This window comes from Selaginella moellendorffii, unplaced genomic scaffold, assembly GCF_000143415.4.
Source record: "Selaginella moellendorffii unplaced genomic scaffold, v1.0 SELMOscaffold_15, whole genome shotgun sequence".
Taxonomy (NCBI): Eukaryota; Viridiplantae; Streptophyta; class Lycopodiopsida; order Selaginellales; family Selaginellaceae; genus Selaginella; species Selaginella moellendorffii.
In genome coordinates, this window is record NW_003314276.1 from 1,836,970 (window position 1) to 1,860,404 (window position 23,435).

The 23,435-nt window shown below is 47.6% G+C and overlaps 4 protein-coding genes and 1 pseudogene across 4 annotated transcripts; 3 read left to right on the forward strand and 2 right to left on the reverse strand.

Annotated features, from left to right (window-relative positions):
* Positions 1 to 3,692: 3,692 nt before the first annotated feature.
* On the forward strand, positions 3,693 to 5,636 carry LOC112346497 (pentatricopeptide repeat-containing protein At4g02750-like). Its single transcript, XM_024675546.1, has one exon. It carries the CDS (start codon positions 3,693 to 3,695, stop codon positions 5,634 to 5,636), a length of 1,944 nt encoding a protein of 647 aa, XP_024531314.1.
* Positions 5,637 to 6,223: 587 nt separating this feature from the next.
* LOC9641302 (9-cis-epoxycarotenoid dioxygenase NCED3, chloroplastic) lies at positions 6,224 to 14,982 on the reverse strand. Its single transcript, XM_024675547.1, has 5 exons — positions 14,806 to 14,982; positions 14,501 to 14,626; positions 13,258 to 13,483; positions 10,853 to 12,293; positions 6,224 to 6,380 (listed from the first exon to the last, which is right to left on the reverse strand). Exons 1-5 carry the CDS (start codon positions 14,980 to 14,982, stop codon positions 6,224 to 6,226), a joined length of 2,127 nt encoding a protein of 708 aa, XP_024531315.1.
* A 439-nt stretch (positions 14,983 to 15,421) lies between these two features.
* On the reverse strand, positions 15,422 to 16,823 carry LOC9641303 (annotated as a pseudogene).
* A 394-nt stretch (positions 16,824 to 17,217) lies between these two features.
* On the forward strand, positions 17,218 to 20,412 carry LOC9641304 (serine/threonine-protein kinase 38). Its single transcript, XM_024675601.1, has 13 exons — positions 17,218 to 17,981; positions 18,086 to 18,260; positions 18,321 to 18,404; positions 18,470 to 18,711; positions 18,772 to 19,003; positions 19,059 to 19,138; positions 19,196 to 19,280; positions 19,416 to 19,547; positions 19,603 to 19,716; positions 19,776 to 19,823; positions 19,885 to 19,969; positions 20,029 to 20,082; positions 20,147 to 20,412. The coding sequence occupies exons 1-13, from the start codon at positions 17,725 to 17,727 to the stop codon at positions 20,275 to 20,277; spliced, it is 1,719 nt and encodes a 572-aa protein (XP_024531369.1). The 5' UTR covers positions 17,218 to 17,724; the 3' UTR covers positions 20,278 to 20,412.
* Positions 20,413 to 20,871: 459 nt separating this feature from the next.
* Positions 20,872 to 23,302, forward strand: LOC112346507 (protein-tyrosine-phosphatase MKP1-like). The gene is made up of 2 exons (XM_024675600.1): positions 20,872 to 23,017; positions 23,079 to 23,302. Exons 1-2 carry the CDS (start codon positions 20,903 to 20,905, stop codon positions 23,133 to 23,135), a joined length of 2,172 nt encoding a protein of 723 aa, XP_024531368.1. The 5' UTR covers positions 20,872 to 20,902; the 3' UTR covers positions 23,136 to 23,302.
* Positions 23,303 to 23,435: the final 133 nt, after the last annotated feature.

Here is a 23,435-nt window from a genome sequence, read left to right on the forward strand (position 1 = left end):
TTTTGGGTATATGCAGAAAGCATTCACTCCATGGAGATTGGTTTCTTTCTTGGATTGAATCGAACACACTTTTAGCTTCCAGTAACTGCAAATTTGATGAAAAACCAGACAAGAAAGCATTGAAAGCAATAGCACTCTTTTCATTGGAGTTGTCAAAAATTCTCTTAGCCAAAAGCATATGTCCAGTTCGGGCATATGCCGACATGAGCACAATCAGCGGTATCTCGCTGTGACCCGGCATTTTTTTGAAAATCCACAGGGCGTCCTCTAGCCTGTGGTTGTTTACATATCCTGTCAGCATGGCAGTCCACGTAACCTCGTTTCACTCCTTCATTCCATCAAAGAGTTTCTTTGCTTTTTCCAGATGCCCGTTGCAAGCATATACTGTAATGAGAGCGGTTGCCGTGACTAAATGCTCGCCTTGATCAGGCAGACCTAAATATATGGCTTCGGCGTCGTGAGTCCGTCCTCGCCGAGAAGGCAAGCGCAGGATTGCAGTGCAAGCAAACGCGTTGTGGCGCTGCATGGTGTAAAAAATTTGCTGAGCCTCGGCGATGCTGCTGTCGTCGTGATCTGCGTAAGCGGACAGGATTACCACGCATGAAACCACATCTATACACTCAATCGACTCAAACAGATTCTTTGCCTCGTGAAAGCAGCCACTTTCCACCAAGACGACAAGCGAAACCATGCAGGCAACCAAATCCTTGTGAGGCAGTGCGAGGAAGAAATACTTGGCATCTTCCAAAAGGCCGTGCTGGCCAAAGCACTGAATCATGGACGTAAAAGACAGAGCATCAAATTCTGGCATGTTGGAGAAGATGTGCTTCGCCTCCTGCAAATACCCAGCTTGGGCAAGTGCTAATATCTGAGAGTTCCAAGCAACAAGATCTCTCTCAGGCATGGAGCTGAAGAGTGTCGTTATTTAAAACAAGTTGGTGGATTTGGATAGAATTGTAGTCCAAGAAATTAAGCTCCTTTCTGGCATAAGCTCAAAGAGCTGCATTGCTTTATCCAAATGCCCGTTTGTGGCATATGCTAAGATCATTGCATTCCATGCTACAAGGCCTCTCTCTCTCATGGAATGGAAAACTTCTTTTGCCTGTAGGAGTAAGCCATGCCGAGAGAAGGCAGTGATCATGATCGACCATGAAGCAACATCCCATTCGGGCATTCGATCAAACAACTGCTTTGCTTGGTCAAGATGGCTGTTTGATGCGAAGGCAGAGAGCATGGCATTCCACGAGAATCGATTCCGTGATGTAGAGCCGCGGAAGATTTGCCATGCTGCCTCTGGGCATCCACACCTCCCATACATTTGCACCACCATGCCGCGAGGAGGTGCTCAATCTCATTGTGGAGCTTAGAAGCTGTGGATAGATTGGTACACTTCTTTATTGCATCCAACAAAAGCTCTCAAGAATCTAGTGCTAACATGGTTCTCTGTAAGAAAAAACCATATAATCATGCACAATCTTGGATGGTTCCTTGGTTGTTGTAGAAACAATCATCAATTCGGAGATGAGTGTCATGATCCGCACCACTGTTGTCTTTGCACGTCGCATAGTAGACCAACTTTGGGATGGTTTCATTGTTATACTTGTAACCTGTGGGCGTGCATGTCTCTAAGAAATCTGTCCCGCCACACTTTAAATTGCCATTATCATTCTGGATGTGATTGTCCAAGACCAAATAAATCTCAGATTTTTCAGGGAGACACCATTCTAAATGAATATAGATTAGGGTGAATTCAAATATAGGACAAGTAAGTGAGAAATCCCCACACCCAAATGTTTTAGGAATGATTAAAGTAGCAAGCGAGGCAACAATAGAAACTATCAATTGCACACCCATTCTAAAAATTTGAAGTACAAACGCTGAGATTTATTGGCAAGGGAAAATCCAATCAACCTTTATGGAGACGAAATTTTTTGCCATGTAGTCCACGTAGGATTTGTATTGATGAACAAAAATGGGGTTGTCAAACGTTCTCTTCGCAAAAAGCAAAAAGCATACGTCCATTTCAGGCAAGAGCACAATCTGGTATCGCGCTGTGATCGGCATTGTTTCTAACGCTTCCTCCAACTTCTGGTAGTTAACATACCCTGTCAGCAAGGCGGTCCACGTAACCTCGTCTCGCGCCTTCATTCATCAAAGATGCCGGACTAAATGCTCGCCTTGATCAAAATATATCGTTCTTGAGAATACAAGCGCAGCATAAACGCTGCATGCTGTAAAAATTCTTCTCAGCCTCGACTGTCATCGTGATCTGCACAAGCACAGCACAAGACAATGGACTCGTGAAGCAGCCACTTTCCGCCAAGATGACAAGAAAAGCAGTGGACGCAACCAAATCCTTATGAGGGTGGCCAAAGCACTGGGCGTGAACGACAGAGGAGCAAACTCTGGCATGTTGGAAAAGATGTTCTTCGCCTCCTGCAAATGCCCAGCTTGGGCAGTTGCTGCTAGATAAGAGTTCCAAGAAACAAGATCTCTCTCAGGCATAACACAACATCCTGGCTGATAATAGATATTTCGCGGCCCAGCAGGTGTAATCCCTGCTGCAAGTCCTTCTTTGTCCACTCTTTTGAGATTCCTGCACAAACAAAGTCTGAAGCTCGTCCATACTCTCAACCAACAATCTATAGACTTTTGTGTCTGGATGAAACCTGTTGAAACTGTTATGGAAGGATCTTCAGAAAGTTTTCTCCTTTAGCAGATCGTCACAAACACCAAAATTTAAGAGAATAAACACAGGAAAATGATGAACAACAGCAAAAGTTCCACGCTGCCAATTCTTTGCTAGTCAAATCGTAGCAGAACTATCTTAATTCTGCTCAGAAAGAAAAAAAAAATGCTACAATGCACATCAAGCAAATTAAAATTCGCATCCAAATATTCTCTTAGCAAAACCATATGCCCATTCCGGGCATATGCCGATCACGCTGTGATCCGGCCTTTTTTCAACATTCACAGCGCTCCCTCTACCCTTTGGTTGTTTACATGCTGTCAGCTTGGCAGTTCACATCGTCGTTTCACACATTCGATGGTTTAACTTTTCCAGCTGTAACAAGAGCAAACCAGGGCAAGAAACAAGACCATATCCCTACATAATCGTGCTCCAGGAGATTAAGCTCCTTTCTGGCATTAGCTCGTTGCTTTATCCAAATGCCTGTTACTGGCATAATTAGGAACGTCTTCTGCTTGTCGGAGGAGTCCATACCGAGAGAAGGGCAGTGGTCATGCTCGTCCCACTCGAGCATTCAATCAACAGCTGCTTGGCGACATTCCACGAAAATCAATTCCTCATTCTAGAGCCGCAAAAGACTTGCCATGCCACCTATGGGCATCCACACCTCATATACATTGCACCACCAAATTGGACGTCAAACAATCTCCCGCCGCCGAGGAGGTGCTTGATCTCATTGTGGCTGGATGTGGGTAAATTTGATACGGTTCTTTATTCCATGACCACCTAAAATTACATTATTCTAAAGCAGAGATGATATTTCGTGTGGTGGTGCGTTAGGAGACATGAATCCAGATTGAATATATCTAGCTTTGTTTTTGGTCCACTCGTACCCGTCTAGGAATCATGGGACCATACCTTTACATGATGTTTCTATAGTCTTCATCCCCTCCAAGAAGCAAGGAACCATCCAAGATTGTGCATGATTATATGGTAGAGAACCATGGTCACACTAGATTGTCGAGAGGTTTTGTTGGATGCAATAAAGAAGTGTACCAATCTATCCACAGCCTCTAAGCTCCACAATGAGATTGAGCACCTCCTCGCGGCAGGAGACTGCTTGGCATGCAATTTGGTGGTGCAAATGTATGGGAGGTGTGGATGCCCAGAAGCAGCATGGCAAATCTTCCGCGGATCTACATCACGGAATCGATTCTCGTGGAATGCCATGCTCTCTGCCTTCGCATCAAACAGCCATCTTGACCAAGCAAAGCAGTTGTTTGATCGAATGCCCGAATGGGATGTTGCTTCATGGTCGATCATGATCACTGCCTTCTCTCGGCATGGCTTACTCCTACAGGCAAAAGAAGTTTTCCATTCCATGAGAGAGAGAGGCCTTGTAGCATGGAATGCAATGATCTTAGCATATGCCACAAACGGGCATTTGGATAAAGCAATGCAGCTCTTTGAGCTTATGCCAGAAAGGAGCTTAATCTCTTGGACCACAATTCTATCCAAATCCACCAACTTGTTTCAAATAACGACACTCTTCAGCTCCATGCCTGAGAGAGACCTTGTTGCTTGGAACTCTCAACTATCAGCACTTGCCCAAGCTGGGCATTTGCAGGAGGCGAAGCACATCTTCTCCAACATGCCAGAATTTGATGCTCTGTCTTTTACGTCCATGATTCAGTGCTTTGGCCAGCACGGCCTTTTGGAAGATGCCAAGTGTTTCTTCCTCGCGCTGCCTCACAAGGATTTGGTTGCCTCCACAGTTTTGCTTGTCGTCTTGGTGGAAAGTGGCTGCTTTCACGAGGCAAAGAATCTGTTTGAGTCGATGGAGTATATCGATGTGGTTTCATGCGCGGTAATCCTGTCCGCTTACGCAGATCACGACGACAGCAGCATCGCGGAGGCTCAGCAAATATTTTACACCATGCAGCGCCACAACGCGTTTGCTTGCACTGCAATGCTGCGCTTGTATTCTCGGCGAGGACGGACTCACGACGCTGAAGCCATATATTTAGGTCTAACTGATCAAGGCGAGCATTTAGTCCCGGCAACCGCTCTCATTACAGCATATGCTTGCAACGGGCATCTGGAAAAAGCAAAGAAACTCTTTGATGGAATGAAGGAGCGAAACGAGGTTACGTGGACTGCCATGCTGACAGGATATGTAAACAACCACAGGCTAGAGGACGCCCTGTATATTTTTGAAAAAATGCCGGGTCACGGCGAAATACCACTGATTGTGCTCGTGTCGGCATATGCCCGAAGTGGACATATGCTTCTTGCCAAGAGAATTTTTGACAACTCCAATGAAAAGAGCGCTATTACTTTCAATGCTCTCTTGTCTGGTTTTGCATCAAATTCTCAGTTACTGGAAGCCAAAAGTGTGTTCGATTCAATCCAAGAAAGAAACCAATCTTCATGGAGTGCAATGCTTTCTGCATATACCCAAAACGGGCATCTGGATATGGCAAATCGGATATTCTTAACAATGCCGGACAAGGATCTCATATCTTGGGACACAATGCTGGCGGCATACTCTCAGATTGGGGCCATTTCCAGAGCCTTGGATGCCTTGCAAACCATGGTCACTACTAATACACCTGATGAAGCTAGCTTAACAGCTTTGCTCACGTCGTGTGCTCACAAAGGCACTGCTGCCATAGCTCGGGATCTCTTTGTGTCTTTCCAGTTTGATCACTCCATCAAACCCTCAAAGCAACACTACTCATGTATGTTTGGTGTGCTTGTCCGGTCAGGGTATATCCAAGACGCTGAGAATCTTCTGTGGGAGATGCCATACTACCCAGATTCCATGGATTGGAAGTGCTTGCTTGGAGCTGTAGTGAGTGGAGATGCAATGAAAAATGCCATTAGTGTGGAGCCTAGTGACAGTGCTCCATATGTTCTTATTGCCAATTCTCACATAGTTACATAGCTTAGATATTTTCAAGAGACTATATCAATTTTTATAACTATATCAAAATTTCTTAGAAGGTGGCATGGTTTTGGTTGGCTATTTGATCGGCATTTATAAAGATCCCATGGAATCCATATGGAACTCCAGCAGGCAGGCAGCTCTATAGAAGCCACTATCTCAAGTGTGGGCGATTTGGCATCCATGACCAAAAGCTCCGAGACACCATTTTTCTCATCATGGATGTAGCTTAAGATGACATATCCATCGTCTTCCTCCTCGCCATTCGCCACAAAACTTACCATGTTCGAATCTCCTTGACGCCACACCAGATTGACCTTGGCCAGGCCGCAGATTTTGGGCCATGGCCCATAGTAGCACATGTAGACGTACCGGTTCTTCTGCCCCAGGAATTTCTGGTTGATCTTTCCAAAATCCAGCCCCGCCGAGCACACATGTTGCTTCCACGACCGTCCAGATCGAAGGTCCAGGTGGATCTTGTGCAATCTGTTGGCCAATCTGGCGAAATCGTCAAACAGATGTTCCACTGGCGTAATGGACACGACGATCTTGTCCATCCCTTCCTCCCAGGCGTGGATGTAGTGGAATTACATCCAATCCAGGACGTCGATCCGGAAGATCCCACGGCCAGGATGCCGGGGAGGATCAATCTGGGACCCTTGGGCAGTATCTCCATCAATGACCAATTTGTTCTTGAGCACTACATCCTGGAAATTCAACTCTTTTCCTCCCGTCTGGGCTTGCCTAGAAGTAACAGAAGTGGTGATTGATCACTGAAGTTAACCATGAAGAACTTACCAAAGATTTCTATTTTTGATGAGCACAAGTGAAATCTAGGCTATTATTCATGTAAAATCTAACCTTGGGCTTCACTAATCTACCTACTACCCCTCCTAATGCATCTTGGGTTAGAACCTCAATGCAATCCTCACCTAGTTGTTAGTGAGTGGTTGAACCATTTGATGTGGCAGTTAACTGAGGTGAAGAGTAAAGTGGGGGGTTATGCACTAAAAATCCCACAATGGGTATTTAAATTATATAAGCATGGGATTTTGGTCAAAAACTATATATGTGCATAATTCTAAAATAAAGTTACACTGCTAGGAATTTTATATAAAATTTTAGGAAGAATGATTTGAATTTTATTAGACAGAATTGTGGTATGTTTTCATTTTCATTAACAATTCTAGTTATTCCTAATATGTACTGCCAAATTGATTTATTTTAAAAATTGTTCTATTTTTTATTCTAGGAATTTTGGCTTATATTTTCTACTTTAAATCACTAATCCTGGACAATGCTCTTGTTAGCTAGTGTTGCAACTATGTTGTGAATCTCATTTAAACTCATGTTATAGAGTCAACAATAGTGTTATAAATTTGGTAACTTCTTCTTAAGTACCTCTATGAACTTTTTGAGAGATAATTATAAAAAGTTTAGTGAAGTATCTAACTTATAGCTCTGGTGTTGTGTGAGTGAATGAGTGAATCTTAAAGTAAATATGCTAGCTACATTGGTGTCACTGATAGAAATCCTAATTTGCAAAAGAGAACTAAGTCTAAAATGGTCACACTTGTTTAGGGTAGGTTCACTCAAAGGGTTAAAAAACCTATTATATACCTTTAGAGTAAAGGTTTAAATGCTTTTTTAAGTATATTCTTGGTGTTGCCTAATCTAAAATTTAAGTGTTATTAGGGGTTTAAATAAAAGCCTAACTAATTGAGATATATGATCTTCTTTTCTCAAACCTTATATGTATGGTTTTTGAGACAAGTTGAGTGTAGACATATTTGCTCGAGCCTTGTCAAATGCCTTTCCATCTATGAACATGATTGTGAGACACAAAATCCCTAGGCCCCAAAGTGGAGCCGGAAAGGGTGCCACGTGGTAGTGGCTGAAGCGAGAGCCAAACGAGCGTAACACGTTTGGACCAAAAGCTCCGACTTGAAAAGTCAAGAGCGGGAGTGGAACTCCCAACGAAGTGCTCGAGGAACGAGCATGAAGCGAGCAAAAGGCGAGGCTCCAAAAAGGGACCCAAAAGGACCAACACATGACACGGGGGAGTGTCCGAGATGGACCCGAGTTGGAGTCCGAAGTGGAGTCCGAGATGGACCCGAGTTGGAGTCCGAAGTGGAGTCCGAGATGGACCCGAGTTGGAGTCCGAAGTAGAGTCCGAGATGGACCCGAGATGGAGTCCGAGATGGAGTCCGAAGTGGAGTCCGAGGTGGACCCGAGTTGGAGTCCGAAGTGGAGTCCGAGATGGACCCGAGATGGAGTCCGAGATGGAGTCCGAGATGGAGTCCGAGATGGAGTCCGAGATGGAGTCCGAGATGGAGTCCGAAGTCGAGACCGAGACCGAGACCGGGACCGAGACCGAGACCGAGACCGAGACCGAGACCGAGATCAGGATCGAGACCGAGACCGAGACCGAGGCCGAGGCCGAGACCGAGCCCGAGCCCGAGTCCGAGTCCGAATCCGAGTCCGAGTCCGAGTCCGAGTCCGAGTCCGAGTCCGAGTCTGGAGCCTGAGAGGGTGAAAGCCCAAAGCGTTCGTCTCCCAGACCCTGGGGGGTTTGGTGAGCTCCAAAAGTATAGTAAGGGGAGGACTGCAGTGGAGCCAGTTTGGCCAGGAAAGGCCAGTTTGGCCCAGGAAGGCTGGACCCAGTGTTGGGTGATGAGCTGCCCACTGGGAAGTCTAAGACTAGAGTGAACACAGACCGACAAGCGGGGTAGCTTGGTGAAGTGTTCAAGAGCCGGCTCTAGTTCCCCCGGGAGATCGACTGGCCGATGCTCCCAGTCCAAGTGTGGGTGGCACTACCTACTTGGATACCTGGTGTGGCTCAACGGAACCCGCTCTAAGCCCATGGCTAGAGCACCCAAGGGCAGAAGGCGAGGAGAGTACCCAGGTGGCTCGCGTAAGGCCACGGTGTTCCGAAATGTTGTCCCAAAGGCCCAGACTGTGGAAAGGAAGAGGAGTAGTCCTCTGGGGTAGTGACCAAGGACACAGTCGTGTGGTGGGGAAGTCCCAGAGGACCGTGGGACTTAGTGGTCGGGCCTGTGGGTCTCGATCCAGTGGCAGTGTTGGCAAACACGGCCAGGGGCAGAAAGGGACTTAGTGGGGACTGACAGAGGGATATTGGGGAAGGCTATTCCCCTTGTCGGTGGGCATCCTAAGGATGCTAAGGAGTGGATCTGAGATGACCACTCATGGATGGTTTGCCTAGTCTTGGAGAGCCAAGACGGTGATGCAAGTGGTATTGGACTACCAGTGTGGCAAAGGTGATTGGGCATGGCCTTAGCGTAACAGGCTGCTATGTCGGTGGTACCTTTGAGTGTCGGTCATGGGATCGGACACGTGGAGCACTTGGACCAAGTGCAAATGTTGAGTGGCATGGATGCCATTCTCGGGGCTAGCAAGTCCCAAGTCCTGGATTGGACTTATGGAGGTTGTGAATGAGACTCCTCCAAGTGGTCAGAGGTGTGGTTAAGTGACTAAAGTAGAATGGAAAATTTAGTCCCTTACAATGATGAATTTTAGAGTATTTTTTAAGCTTAGTTGTTAATGAGTTTCATGGCATCCTTGTGCATATGTTTCCTACTTGAGAATAGGTTGTAAAGAAAATAGAAAAATGTTTCAAACCTCAAAAGATGAGGAAGAACTACAAGCACAAGACAAAGTAATGACACCACTTTCTTCCATAAATTTTTAATCCCTCTAAAAAATTATAACCCTAGCAAGCATTAATCTAAGCTAAATTCTTAGTGCTTATGTGTTGTGATGCAATCTAGAATTAGTGCTGTGACAACACACCCTAGAGCAATGGTGTGCCTTGGCAAACAAAAGTCTTTGCAAATCTACATTCCATCCCTAATAATAGTTGGAAATGCCAAAGCTACAAGATTTCTCAAGATTGTTCAATTTAGAGAATACTATGCTGCTTGACACTTAATGGCATCTACCCTAAACCCTAGATCTAACTTCAAACACTCAAACCAAGAGATTGTTCCTGAATAACCTTTGAATAATTCAAAGATAATTCCCAAACCTTGATAAAGAAATAAACCATTAGATAATGTCCCAGGAAAGAGAATGCCACCACCAACTCTCACAGCCTGGATTACGTTTGATGCATCAAGCAACACAAAAGTACTTGAACAATACCCATTTAACAAAGGGATGTTAGAGCATAGAATATACCTCAATCTTGCCTTTAAGATTTGTGAAATTTCTTCTTGGATAGAATGGCATCTACACAAAAACTTTAAAGAATTAGCACTTATACCATTGATGTTTAGGAAGAAATTTATATAGCTTTGATCTTAATTAAATTTTAAATTGGCTACCTTGTTTGATGAATAACTTTAATACAATTTGAGAGCCACGTGATTGCATGTATATGACAATAGGTGTTGTAGATGAAGGTTCTTGCTTACGCATTTAGGTTATACTTCATCTCTCTCTCTCTCTCTCTCTCTTTCTCTCTCTCTCTCTCTCTCTCTCTCTCTCTCTCTCTCTCTCTCTCTCTACATTAGGCATAATAGATTGAAATAGCATGATTTCCATAATAGGTGTGAATGGTTGGGCAAGAAAGTCAAAATTTGCTAGTCATAGTCAAAGTAACAAAAAAATATTCAATTTATGCTATTTTATTAAGGTTATTTAGGGAGTACTTTCTTATCTATATTGCATCATGTATATATAGTGAATTTTTTTATTTGTTTTTACATTTATCCACTAAATATAAATATAATTGTTAAATGATATTATGATAAAATAAAGTTGCTATTTTGCCTTTATCCTGTAATATTGTGACTTAGGACTTAACTACACCTAACACATGACTAATCAAAAAAATATATATATATCTATAAGCCCTTTACTAAGAAAAATATATACACATCCAATATCTTAAAGGTGGCATGGTTCTGGTCGGCTATTTGATCGGCATTTATAAAGATCCCATGGAATCCATATGGAACTCTAGCAGGCAACTCTATAGAAGCCACTGTCTCAAGTGTGGGCGATTTGGCATCCATGACCAAAAGCTCCGAGACACCACTTTCCTCATTGTGGACGTAGCTTAAGACGTATCCATCGTCTTCCTCCTTGCCATTGGCCACAAAGAAAGGCTCGCCACAAAACTTACCACGTTCGAATCTCCTCGACGCCACAACGCACGGCTCGTTTAGATCCGGGTCACTTGTTCCATCGATTACCACCTGGGCAGCCGTTGAGCGTCCAAATCGACTTTGGCCAGGCCCGAGATTTTGGGCCATGGCCCATAGTAGCACATGTATACGTACCGATTCTTTCGCCCCAGGAATTTCTGGTTGATCTGTCCAAAATCCAGTCCGGCCGAGCACACGTGTTGCTTCCACGACCGTCCAGATCGAAGGTCGAGGTGGATCTCGTGCAATCTGTTGGACAATCCGGCGATATCGTCAAACAAATGTTCCACAGGCGTAATGGACGAGCTGAGCACGACGATCTTGTCCGTCCCTTCCTCCCAGGCGTTGATGTAGTGGAATGATGTCCAATCCGGGACGTCGATCCAGCGAATGCCAAAAGATCCCACGGTCGGGATGCGAGGGATCACCCCGAATCTAGGAACCTTGGCGGTATCTTCATCAATGACAAGTTTGTTCTTGAGCACTACATCCTGGAACTTCATCACGAGCTGATTCTCTGGAAGGATTGCGTAGTTCTCTGTTATCGCGAAGTCGTGAAACAAGCACGGGTCCGGCAGCCACACGTCGAAATCGGGGCTCTTCCTCCCGTCCGGGCTCGCCCAGAAGTAGCGGAGGTGGGGATTGATCACCGGATTGAAGCTAACCGCGAAGAGCTCGCCAGAGATTGGATCGATCTTTGGATGAGCGCACATCGGCAAGAACAATCGGTTGTTGAAGCTGTAGCGGCCCATGGTGATCAAATCCCCTGCTGGGGTGATACTCACGGCATATGGCATATCATCCTCGGACATGGCCAGAATTCGGCGATCGAAGTAGGCCATCCCAGCGTTGGAGGTTCCCATCCCGCCCAAGATATTGATCAGGCCCAGAGCCGTGCGCATCACAAACAGCCCGAATCGTGCGAGCCCAGCATAGCTGCTCATGGTGCCCAGTGTGTAGGGGAAGAGAGGCTTGCCCGCTGCTTGCTCCTGGACGAATCGATTGTTCTGGGTGAATCGCGCGCAGTAGACTGGAGCTTGATCCTCTTCATCACCGAACTTGACAGAGTGGAGCATCCCATGGCCATCGAAGTAGTGGTAGCCGGCGGGAGGGGGATGGAGTGGATTGGAGCCATTGCGGATGTAAGCACTGCCGCGGAGGCAGCGAGGGATCTCGCCAGTGACTCGGCGGCACGGCGTTGGCGGGAACTCTCCAACCGGCGCGAAATTGTCCGCGAGCTGGATCTGGGGGTCTTGCGAGGGAGGGAACTCGCGGGGATCGATGTACGTGGCGATGAGATTCTCCACAGTGTCGCACAGGGCTACCGCCGCCGCCCGCACCTCTTCTATTGGATTGGGGATTGAGAATCCAGGGGTATTGATATACTTGCGAGAGGATTTGGTGGCGGTGGCTGTGATCCTTGATGATCTTTTCCTGGGTGGAGCTGGGAAGGAGAAGTTGGTAAGGCTATAACCAATATCAATCCCAACTGTGGCATGCATTGAGGAACAATCAACGACTAAGACCAGTGGCATTGGCATACATAACTACATTGATCCCTCCAATCGAATTTCAGAGCTATGGATTGGATGCTCTGTGCCACACCTCTCGCATAGATAAGATCATATTGTAGGGCTGAGGTGGAGAATGTTACTAGCTACTTGGGATGTGGGACAATCAGGGGTTGGAAACAATGCGCGTGAGACCAATAATTGTGTGTCGGTATGTTGGTTGTTGTAGAAACAATCATCAATTCGGCATGATCAACATTACTTTTATCTTTGCACCTTGCATAGCAGACCACCTTTGGGATGGTTTCATTGTTATACATGAAACCTATGGGCGTGCATGTCTCTAAGAATTTTTCCCCGCCACACTTTAAATTCCCATTATCATTGTGGATGTGAGTGTTCAAGACCAAATATCGAGGGAGACACCATTCTACACGAATAATGGTTGAGCTGAATTCAGCTATAGCACAAGTAAGTGAGAAATTCCCACACCCAAATGTTTTAGGAATGATCAAAGCAGCAAGCGAGGCAACAATAGAAACTATCAATCGCACACCCATTCTAAAAATTAGTTTTTTGAAGTACAAACGCTGAGATTTATTGGCAAGTGAAAATCCAATCAACCTAAATTTTTTTGCCATGTAGTCCACGTAGCTAAATATTCTTATTGATGAACGAACATTGGGGTTGTCAAACATTCTCTTCGCAAAAAGCACAATTTCGGGCAAGAGCACAATCTGCTATCACGCTGTGATTGGCATTGTTTCGAACGCTTCCTCCAACTTCTGGTAGTTAACATACCCTGTCAGCATGGCGGTCCACGTAACCTCGTCTCGTCATTCATCAAAGAGATTCTTTAGATGTTGCCGGACTAAATGATCGCCTTGATCAGGCAGACCTAAATATATGGCTTCGGCGTCATGAGTCCGTTCATGAGAATACAAGCGCAGCATAAACGCTGCATGCTGTAAAAATTCTTCTCAGCCTCGACTGTCGTCGTGATCTGTGCAAGCACAGCACAAGACAATGGACTCGTGAAGCAGCCACTTTCCGCCAAGATGACAAGAAAAGCAGTGGAGGCAACCAAATCCTTATGAGGGTGGCCAAAGCATTGGGCGTGAACGACAGAGGAGCAAACTCTGGTGTTGGAAAAGGTGTTCTTCGCCTCCTGCAAATGCCCAGCTTGGGCAGTTGCTGCTAGATGAGAGTTCCAAGAAACAAGATCTCTCGGCATAAAAAGAGTCCTTAATTGGCATATGTTGGTTGTTTGTTGTCTAAGAGATTAGCTCCTTTCCGGCATAAGCTCAAAGATGCATTGCTTTATCCAAATGCCCGTTTGTGGCATACTATCATTGCATTCCGGCCTCTCTCTCTCTCTCTCTCACTCTCTCTCTCTCTCTCTCTCTCTCTCTCTCTCTCTCTCTCACACACACACACACACACACACACACACACATAGAATTCATGGAATAAAAAACAGGAGTAAGCCAATGATCATGATTGACCATGAAGCAAGGTCCCATTCGATCAAACAACTGCTTTGCTTGGTCAAGATGGCTGTTTGATGCGGCATGGCATTCCATTCCTCGATCTAGATACTTGCCATGCCGCCTCAGGGCATCCACACCTCCCATACATTTGCACCAGAAAATTGGATGCCAAACAATCTGCTGCCTCAAGGAGGTGCTTGATCTCATTGTGAAGCTTACAAGCTGCAGATAGATTGCTACACTTTTTTATTCCATCCAATAAAACCTCTTGACCATACATTGCTCTCTATGAGAAAAAAAGCATATCTGTTGATGCAATCTTGGCTAGTGCCTTGAGAGTTGTAGAAACAATCATTAATTCGGAGATTAGTGCCTTGACCTACACCACCATCGTCTTTGCAGCTTTGGGATTTCCATTTGTAAAATTTAAACATGCATGGCTCAATTTGAGAAAGTGGGGCTGTAAATTAATACGCGATCGCGATCGGTAAAGATTCTTCAAACCGTGAAATCACACCTTTGCCAGTGGGAATCGCATATTATGTTTGCTAGTACTGAATTTACAGTAGATCTAAGCATAGATCCATATATTATGGAGAGAATTTTTTGCCCGCCACACATCAAAACTAAGAAATTTCAGACTTTCCAAGGACACACTGTTCTACATGACTATTGGTTATATTTAATTCGCTTACAAAGCGAATTCCCCCAGAAATGATCCAAGCAGCAAGCCACACACCAATCACTTGTACAGCCATTCTTAAAATTTGGTTTTGAGGTAAGGATAAAACCAGCATAGAGCAGAATTTCACAAGAGGTTCCTGGATGATCCAATCCAATTGATGCTGATCACTCTCAATCAAATCCTCGAGAAGTTTGATAGGGAAAAATCCAATCAAGACGCTTTTGGAGAAGCAATTTCTAGAAAAAACTGGCGCGTCAAGGGGACTGGAATCTCGCCACGTACGCGCAAAACGCCACGTGGCTTTCATAGATTCGCCTCCACTAGGCGTGTGTTTTTGACCACGTCCGGCTCCACGCTTTCGATTGACGCAATAAAAGTACCATTCCTCGTTTGGTGGCACAGCCTGTGCTCTGCGATCTCATCCCCTCCCATCTCCGCTCCCTCCAATTCGATCGATCCATCGATCAGTCCGGTAGCCAGTAGCGCTAGCATCCAGATCCTCTCCTCCAATTCGCGTCAATTCTATGCTATAAATTACAGGATCTATGGCTTACTTCAAATCTATGGCAACTATGGCGGCTGCCACGGCCACTGCAGCGATCTACGAGGCTCGTGTCCATCACTTCCATCACGACTCGCCTTCCTCCTCCGCGAATTCGCCAGATCACGAGCAATTCCACCAGGATCCCTCGTTAGGAGCGCACAACCAAGGGGCAAGCAGCAAGATCCAAGCTCAGGATCACAAGAACCAAGGGGGAGGAGTGATGGGCAGTGGTTGCATCCCACAGCATCAAGACCCAAGGCTCCATTTCTTCGATACTCTCATCCCTGGCACTAGATACTAGCGATAGAAACGAAAAGGCTCCCATTCATCGATGATTCTTCCAATTGTCAATAAATTCCATGACCTCTCATACTAAAAGAACTCCAATTGTTTGATCAAATGGTTCTTTAGTTCGATGATAGTTTACACCCAAAAAGTTTCTTTGCCATCTCTATGATCATCTCTATGATCGCCTAAACGCGTTCTTGTCCGTGAACTTCTCGCGGTAGTGCGATCGCCGATGCAAAGTATCCGCGACCGAGGCACTGCCTCCATTCTCGGTGCCATAGACACTCCTGTTCGTCTCGTCCAGGAAGTTCTTCCCCGACTTGATCGAGTCCTTCTCCTCCTGGACAGCGTCGCTCGCCGAGGCGCGTTTGATTCGCTGCCATCGCTGCTCCTCGTGGAGCTCCGCGTCCTGCTGCATCTCTCTCAGCCGCGCCATCTTCTCCTCCTCGCTCAGCTGGACTTCTTCCTCGGCAGCGGTGGCTTGCCGGAGTCGCGGTTTTCCTCCCTGTCCCTGTGCCTGTCTTCGTGACTGCGATGCCGATCATCCACGTCTGGGCTATCGTGTCTCTCCCGCTTTCTACTTCTCGTATCATCGCCCTCGAGAACTTGGTTGCTTCTGTACCTGTCTTGCTCGTCTCTCTCGGGAATTCTTTTGCTGCGATCTTCTCGATCATCCCGTGAAGAAGCAACTATTTTGTTTCTATGCCTGTCTTCCTCGTCGCTGTCCTCAGCAGATCTTTTCCTCCTGCTATACCTGTCATCCTCATCGGAAGCTCTTTTGTTTCCATCGTCATCCTCCTCGGCAGCTCTTCTGCTTCGATCAGCTCTCTTTGCTTCTGGCTCGCCAGCTTCACCGTTCTCTTTCGTTTTTTTCTTCAGTGCCTTCCTTTTCTGCTTCTCCTCGACTTTTATCTGCTTTCAATCGCTTCTTTTCCTCTTTAGGAAGAAAAACATACCTCTTTTCGCAAAGCTTCCATCTTCAAAGGATTGCTCTTGATTCGTTCCCGAGCGGCCAGCTCTTGCTGCCTAATCAAGAGCAAAGGATCCGACCGAGTTTTCCTCCACTTGTCATTAGCCGAGATCTTCTCTTCCACGAACAGCGATCCCGGCGTGGCGGCCACCTGCTGGATCTCTCCTCTTTGGATTCTTCGAGAGGCTTACCAAGCAAATACTCCTCATTCGACGGCTTGCCAACGCCCAACCCCGATTCGTAGAGAAAATCCAAGCGCTCCTGCCTCCTGGAAAAACCAAGCAAAATTCCCATCAGTCACTCGCTGGCGCGCAGAGAAAATCCAAAATCTAGCTAGAACACTTACGGCACCAGCCCCGCTTGCTCCTGGAGCTTGCGAAATTCCAAATGATCCTGCTCATCCCTGATCTGCTTCTGGAGCTCCTCGAGCTTCCGCTTCTCCGCCTCGCGGCCTTCCACACCGTCTCGATGTTGCGCAGGCTGCCCGTGTGCCATCCCTTCTTGTTGAGAAACTTGAGCGCCATAGCGGGATCCTCACGAACCCTAACTCAAGAGCCCTAAAGGTTTCATTTATAGCAAAACATTAAGGTCCCTAAACAAAGTTTCCTAGATATCAGGGGCCGTGAGGAGCATATTCCGTCGCGCATCTCCGTCGCGTGCTCTCCGGGGCTTTCATTAATAAGCGTCGGCACATGCACCACTAAATGCCGCCTTGCAATCGTCGTCGTCCGGTCGCGGAGATCGACGGCCTTAATGGCGCCAGCGGGGCAGAGGCCGGGGCTCTTAATTCCAGCTTTGGCATTCAAGTCCCCTGCGTATTTCCCCGCGCTCGGCCACCGCGCGGTGCTGGACGCGGTGTTTGGTGCTTTACTTTCCACTCGCTAGATTGGCCGTGCGGCTGACGCACGTGTGCCGCACAAGGCCGCGTCGCCACATTGGCGGAAGAGAGTAGCGTCTCGCCTTCCTTCTCTCTCACACCCAATCTCGTGGAGCTACATTTTTTATTTTTCTAGGTCAGCTGTTGCTGCCACAGATTTGTTGCGAGCGCTTTCGATTCGAGGTGATGGCGCAGCGAGCAGCGCTGCTCGACAATCTCACGCTCGTTCTTCGAGGAAGAAATTTCTGGCGCTGCGCGGCGGATTGCTCATCGTCTACTCCGGTAGCTACCGGTGCTGGAGCGTCATCGGATTTTCCCTAGGTAGAGCACAGGAATCGTAGCTAGAGCTAGAAATTGGGCGAATATTATCCTCGCGACTGTGTTCTTCGTCCTCTTCGGCGGCTGGGATTTTGCGCCATGGGATCTTCGCTAGCTAGAGTAGAAGTAGAACACAGGTGGGGAGGAATCGAGCGTAGCTAAAGCTAGAAATTTGGGAAAATATTTCGGGATTGGATTTGCAAATGTATATGGAGGGGAGCTGATTTGCGCTGGGCAATGGATCCTCCGAAGAGCAAGGGCTGGTTTAGCTGGTTCTCGAAGAAGAAGAAGGTAAAGCCCGAGGAGAAGAAGCAGCCAGTGGAGAGATCGAAGCCAAAGCGTCCCATAGCTCCTCGAGTAGGGGGAGCCAAGGAAGCAGGGAAGCATGGTGACCAGCCCTCCAACGTTACCAAGCAAAAGGTCGCGGCTGCCAAGCAATACATCGAGAATCACTACAAATCCCAAATGAAAAATCTCCAGGAACGCAGGGAGCGGTACGTGTGCCATTTCAATATAGATAGATAAATCTTCTCTTTACGTCCATACGATCTGTGTTCTAATGGTTTTTTTTCTTTCGTGGTTGTTTATCTTCTATCAGGCGATGGATGCTTGAGAGGAAACTGGCCGCTTCTAATGTCAGCGAAGAAGAACAAAACCGAATTCGGAGGGACTTGGCGAGGAAAGAGACTGAGTATATGAGACTTCAAAGACATAAGATGGGGGTGGAGGACTTTGAGTTGCTGACAATTATCGGTAGAGGAGCATTCGGAGAGGTAAGATTAATGCAAGCGTTTCGCTTTGAAACTTATCCGCAAAGCACGTTGAACTTGCAGGTTAGATTATGTAGAGAGAAGCGATCGGGACAGGTGTATGCAATGAAGAAGCTCCAGAAATCCGAAATGCTTAGGCGCGGACAGGCAAGCGCTACGTTATTAGACTCTTGCCAATCACTCCGGTGCTGATGCTCTCGTGATTTTTTCAGGTGGAGCATGTTAGAGCAGAGCGTAATCTCCTAGCAGAGGTTGACAGTAATTGTATAGTGAAACTCTTTTGTTCCTTTCAAGACGATGAATATTTGTATCTCATCATGGAGTATCTTCCTGGTGGCGACATGATGACGCTGCTTATGCGGAAGGACACACTAACAGAAGACGAAGCTAGATTCTACGTCGGGCAGGCCATTTTGGCAATCGAGTCCATTCACAGGCACAACTACATTCACAGGTATGTTGCGAGTCGAGAACATGGCTTGAACTTACCAGTTTTTCTGTGTCTTCTGTGCAGGGATATCAAGCCTGATAATCTTCTACTTGATAAGAATGGTCACATGAAATTGTCAGACTTCGGGTTGTGTAAACCCCTAGACTGCTCTAACTTACCAGCTTTATATGAGAATGAGCCAGGTATAGAGGAAAAGATCAAAGACGCATTAACCTTCGAGGCACTGAAATCTCCTGCTCGCAGACGCACGCAGCAGGAGCAACTATTGCATTGGCAACGAAACAGAAGAATGCTGGTGCGTAGCTTGTACTTCCTTTTGTCCCGATTTTTATCTAAGTGTTCTTTAACAGGCTTATTCAACTGTCGGGACGCCAGATTATATTGCTCCCGAAGTTCTACTGAAGAAGGGATACGGGATGGAGTGTGATTGGTAAGAGGCACTTCTGATTGAAAATATCTACCGGCTTGATTGATTTATGGTGCCTAGGTGGTCTCTTGGAGCTATAATGTACGAGATGCTAGTCGGGTATCCGCCCTTCTATTCCGACGAACCGATGTCTACTTGCCGGAAGGTACGCCATCACATCTTGATTGACTATTCATGAATTTTGTACTCGCTTGCCTCATAACTACGCATTTTTGTATTTTTATGTGTGATTGTTATTGATCAGATAGCATCGCGTTAAGATGTCTTGTTTCATTGACAGATAGTCAATTGGAGAATGCACCTCAAGTTTCCAGAGGAGGCTAAGCTCTCCGCCGAAGCCAAGGATTTTATTAGTCGGCTGATCTGCGATGTAGAGCATCGTCTTGGGACTAGAGGCGTCCACGAGTTAAAGGTAATAGTTTTATCATCGTGTTTTTTCCTGATAAGCTAACTGGATCCACTTTCAGGGACATTCCTGGTTCAAAGGTGTCGACTGGAACAAGCTCTATGATATGGAAGCTGCTTTCAAGCCCGAAGTTGCGAATGAACTGGATACCCAGAACTTCGAAAAATTTGAAGACGTAAGTTTGTAGCATATATGATTCGAATGGTTTCACTTTTTTCTTTCTCTCTTGAACAGAGTAATTCGCAAGCCCAACCGGCTTCGAAGTCCGGACCTTGGAGAAAAGTAAGTTGTTCTTGTGTTGATCATCTTATTTTCCGTTGCACTCACCGTCTTGCTCTTTTAGATGCTACCTTCGAGAGATGTTAATTTCGTTGGTTACACGTACAAGAACTTTGAAATTCACCAAGATGCCCGCGTTCCTGGGATGGGTAAGTTCTCTCCAACATGTTTTCGGTCACTAAAAATTTTCTTTCTCTTGAAACCACAGCCGAGTTGAGAAAGAAGGGGAGGCCGAGGAGACCCTCGATCAAGACATTGTTTGGTACGTAGCAAATCTACGTGATATGATAATTCGTTGCTGATGGTTTTGTCTACGACTATCGCAGATCCAAACGCTGCTACTGGTACTACCAATGCCGGCAATCCTCCAGTGGGAAGTTTTATGTGCCTGGCAACGCAGTACGAGACCGCGGAAAGTCCCGAGCAATCCAGTCCTGCTCGCTCGCCAATAGCTTGATCATCAAAACTTCATCCAATTTGGATTCTCTAAGATCGCTCTCACTCGCTCGCGAGATCGCTGCTTATCTTCTTCTCGTTTCCATTCACACTGTAAATTCTCTATGATTGATTGTCGAGCTAGCGCTAAAAAGACTACCATTTTTTTCCACCTTGGACTTGATCGCTGGGGCTCCGCCCGGGGTTCGAGTCCCATTAGCTTACGTGCCACGTCACGGCCATGTCATCAGAGATACGTTTTGACTGCGACGGAGCTGCGATTGGAAGAAGCGAGCGCTCTCTCTCCAAGCAACAGTACCCTACACTCTTTCTTTTTTAGGGCTTGTGGATGGGAGGAGGAGAGGCTAGGCGCATTGTGGACCTGGTCTTGGAGCGCCGCCGTGTCGCGCTCACGGGATTCCCTGGTGCTACTGCTCATACTGGCGCTGGCTCTGCGCTCTCGATCGATCGAGCTCACCGGCGGCGCTGCATCATCGGCGCCTCGGGAATCTCCAGGTGAGGGTTACTGCTGCTCGAGCGCTACTAGGTCACGAGCATTGGTGATCTCGGAGGACAGGGTAGGAATCGCGGGGTAGCGATGAGAATAGAAGCGTAATATCGCGGCCGCTGTCCAAGAAGAGCTTGGAATGGGCGAGCCAATGTTAACCGAGAAGCTCGAGGGAGGTGAGAATGCTCCGGAGGATGGATGTAGCAGCAGTGACAATGTCCAGAAGAGATTTTGGCGGTCGGCTTCATGGTCGTCCTCGCATTCCGCGCCGCCGAGTCCCGGAAGGCCAGTTCTTCCCATGGACAAGCCTGGCACATCGTATCAGCTTCCTCTCACGCCTCGGCAACAGGGTAGCCGGAGAGGGCCAACGCTACCACCGCTGCTAACCTCTGGGAGAGTTGGGAACGACGAGGCCAGGGACTGGGCTCCTCTTACTCCACGCAGGGATATAAACCGGATGAAGAACGGGCTGGAGATCAAGCTCGACCTCGCTGCCGTGCAGCGCTGCCGGGATTCGTCCGAGCCAACGGAGATGCAAATGAAGAGGGACAAGTTTGCGTTCTTCGAGAAAGAGTGCTCGAGGGTGGCCGAGCACATCTACTTGGGGAGTGATGCTGTGGCCAGGAACCGGGAGACTTTGCTAGCCAACAAGATCACTCACGTACTCAACTGCGTGGGATTCATCTGCAAGGAGTACTTCCGGGACGACTTCAAGTACCACACTCTGTGGCTGCAAGACAGTCCCTCGGAAGACATCACCAGCATCCTCTACGACGTTTTTGACTACTTTGAGGAGGTCCGGGAGCTGGGTGGCCGGGTGTTTGTCCACTGCTGCCAAGGTGTGTCTCGATCCACAGCGCTGGTGATCGCGTACTTGATGTGGAGAGAGGGACGGAGCTTTGAGGATGCGTTCCAGGACGTGAAAGCTGCCAGGGGGATCACCAATCCGAACATGGGATTTGCGTGCCAGCTCCTCCAAGCACAGAAACGAGTCCATGCCTCTCCCGCGAGCCCGAACTCGATCCTTCGCATGTACCGGATGGCTCCACACTCGCCTTACGACGCACTGCACCTGGTTCCCAAGACCATCAACAATCCAAGCCCGACGGCGCTCGACTCAAGGGGGGCGTTTGTGGTTCACGTACCCAGTGCCATCTTCGTGTGGATCGGAAGGAAGTGCGAGAAGGAGATGGAGATCCTTGCCAAAGCGGCTGCTGGACAGGTTGTGCGATATGAGAGGGCGCAAGCTCCGATCATGTCCATATTCGAGGGTGAGGAACCTGAGGACTTCTGGGAGGCTTTCAGCAAAGGCTCGAGCAACTTGGAAGGGGGATACGATCGACTCAAGGGCGACTTGAAGCGGGTGGAAGCGTACGACCTGGACTTTGAGCTCTACCACAGAGCGTTGCAAGGAGTGGTTCCACCGTCTGGTGCCGTGGTAACTCACATACCGGCAAGGGTCAGTGGCTGGAGCAGGCTGAGGAAGAAGTTCTTCTCGGGATCCGTCAAGGAAAAGGTGGCGGCTATCAAGGAGTCGGGGTGTACAAGGAGCGGCTCTCCGCATTCTCCACTCTCGGAAACCTCTACACCATCATCGTCGCCCCCAGCCTCGGGCTGCCCGTCTCCGTCTTACTTCTTCTCGGCATCGCCAACTCCTTCGCCGGCTTCGTCCTACTCGTGGTCTCCAGCCTCCTCGGACGAGTCATCGGCCTCGAGTCGCTACACTTCTCCGGCTCCTTCTCCACTGCGGTTCCCGTCGGCCGCGCCATCGGGGAAACCATCGTCCGTGTCGCTGGCAGAGCGTAGGGGAGGGATGCCTCCATCGCTCTTTCTCGGCAGCATGGTCGAGGAGCCGCCTCCAACTCCGAGGTTTGGAAAGACCTTCAGCTTTAAGTCGGATTCCGACGCAAGCGCTGGCTTGGACGCTTCCGCCACTCCAAGTCCAGACAGTGACCGGGCGATGGAGATTGACAACAACGGGGATAAGAAGAGGAGGATTTACGAGTGGCCCCGGCTCAAGAACGTCGACTTGTCCGGCAGGCACGACTTGGATTCCAGCAGCGTCTACATTCTAGTGAACCGAGTCACGGGGAGAGACGCTGGCGACTTGTTCATCTGGGTGGGAAGCAAGGCTGGGATTTGCATTGACGGCGTTGGTTCTCCCTGCCTGGACGAGGCTGGAGGTCCAAACTGGGAGCAAATTGGAGCTGGCTTCCTCAAGCGCATGGACATTCACAGTGACAAGCCTGCCAGTGTAAGTTTTTATCTTTCGTTCGTTTCGTTCTTCTGGAGTGATGGATTTTCGCTCCTTGCAGGTAATCAAAGAAGGCGAGGAACCAGAAGAGCTCTGGGAGAAGTTTTTCTCGTTGTGACAACCTTTTGAAGCGAGCAGCAGCGTATCCTGTTTGGTAGATGCTGCTTTGCTCGGGGGTGGCTGACAACACAAGGCACGCGTCATTCTTTTAGTCAGGTTTCCTGGCTTCTTAAAAGTGGTTTTCCTTCTTTTTTCCTTCTATAAAAAACTCATTTTCAGCTCCAATCTGTTCAGATAGTAGCGGTCTCTGGCGATCACGATAGCATGAGGATCGATCGAGAGAACCAAGGAGGTGAATGGAACTGAGTTTTTGGTGTACTGACGTTACTCCTTCCAGCCTCGCCATTACCTTGCTGTG

Coding starts and splice junctions, on each gene's coding strand:
- LOC112346497 (XM_024675546.1), top strand. CDS start 3,693: ATGGTCACACTAGATTGTCGAGAGGTTTTGTTGGATGCAATAAAGAAG.
- LOC9641302 (XM_024675547.1), bottom strand. CDS start 14,982: ATGCTAGCGCTACTGGCTACCGGACTGATCGATGGATCGATCGAATTG. Junction 14,627..14,805: donor AAAACACACGCCTAGTGGAG/GCGAATCTATGA, acceptor TGGATCATCCAG/GAACCTCTTGTGAAATTCTG. Junction 12,294..13,257: donor GCAGCGTTTATGCTGCGCTT/GTATTCTCATGA, acceptor TGCATGCCACAG/TTGGGATTGATATTGGTTAT.
- LOC9641304 (XM_024675601.1), top strand. CDS start 17,725: ATGGATCCTCCGAAGAGCAAGGGCTGGTTTAGCTGGTTCTCGAAGAAG. Junction 18,405..18,469: donor AAATGCTTAGGCGCGGACAG/GCAAGCGCTACG, acceptor TGATTTTTTCAG/GTGGAGCATGTTAGAGCAGA. Junction 18,712..18,771: donor AGGCACAACTACATTCACAG/GTATGTTGCGAG, acceptor TCTTCTGTGCAG/GGATATCAAGCCTGATAATC.
- LOC112346507 (XM_024675600.1), top strand. CDS start 20,903: ATGGGCGAGCCAATGTTAACCGAGAAGCTCGAGGGAGGTGAGAATGCT. Junction 23,018..23,078: donor ACAGTGACAAGCCTGCCAGT/GTAAGTTTTTAT, acceptor CGCTCCTTGCAG/GTAATCAAAGAAGGCGAGGA.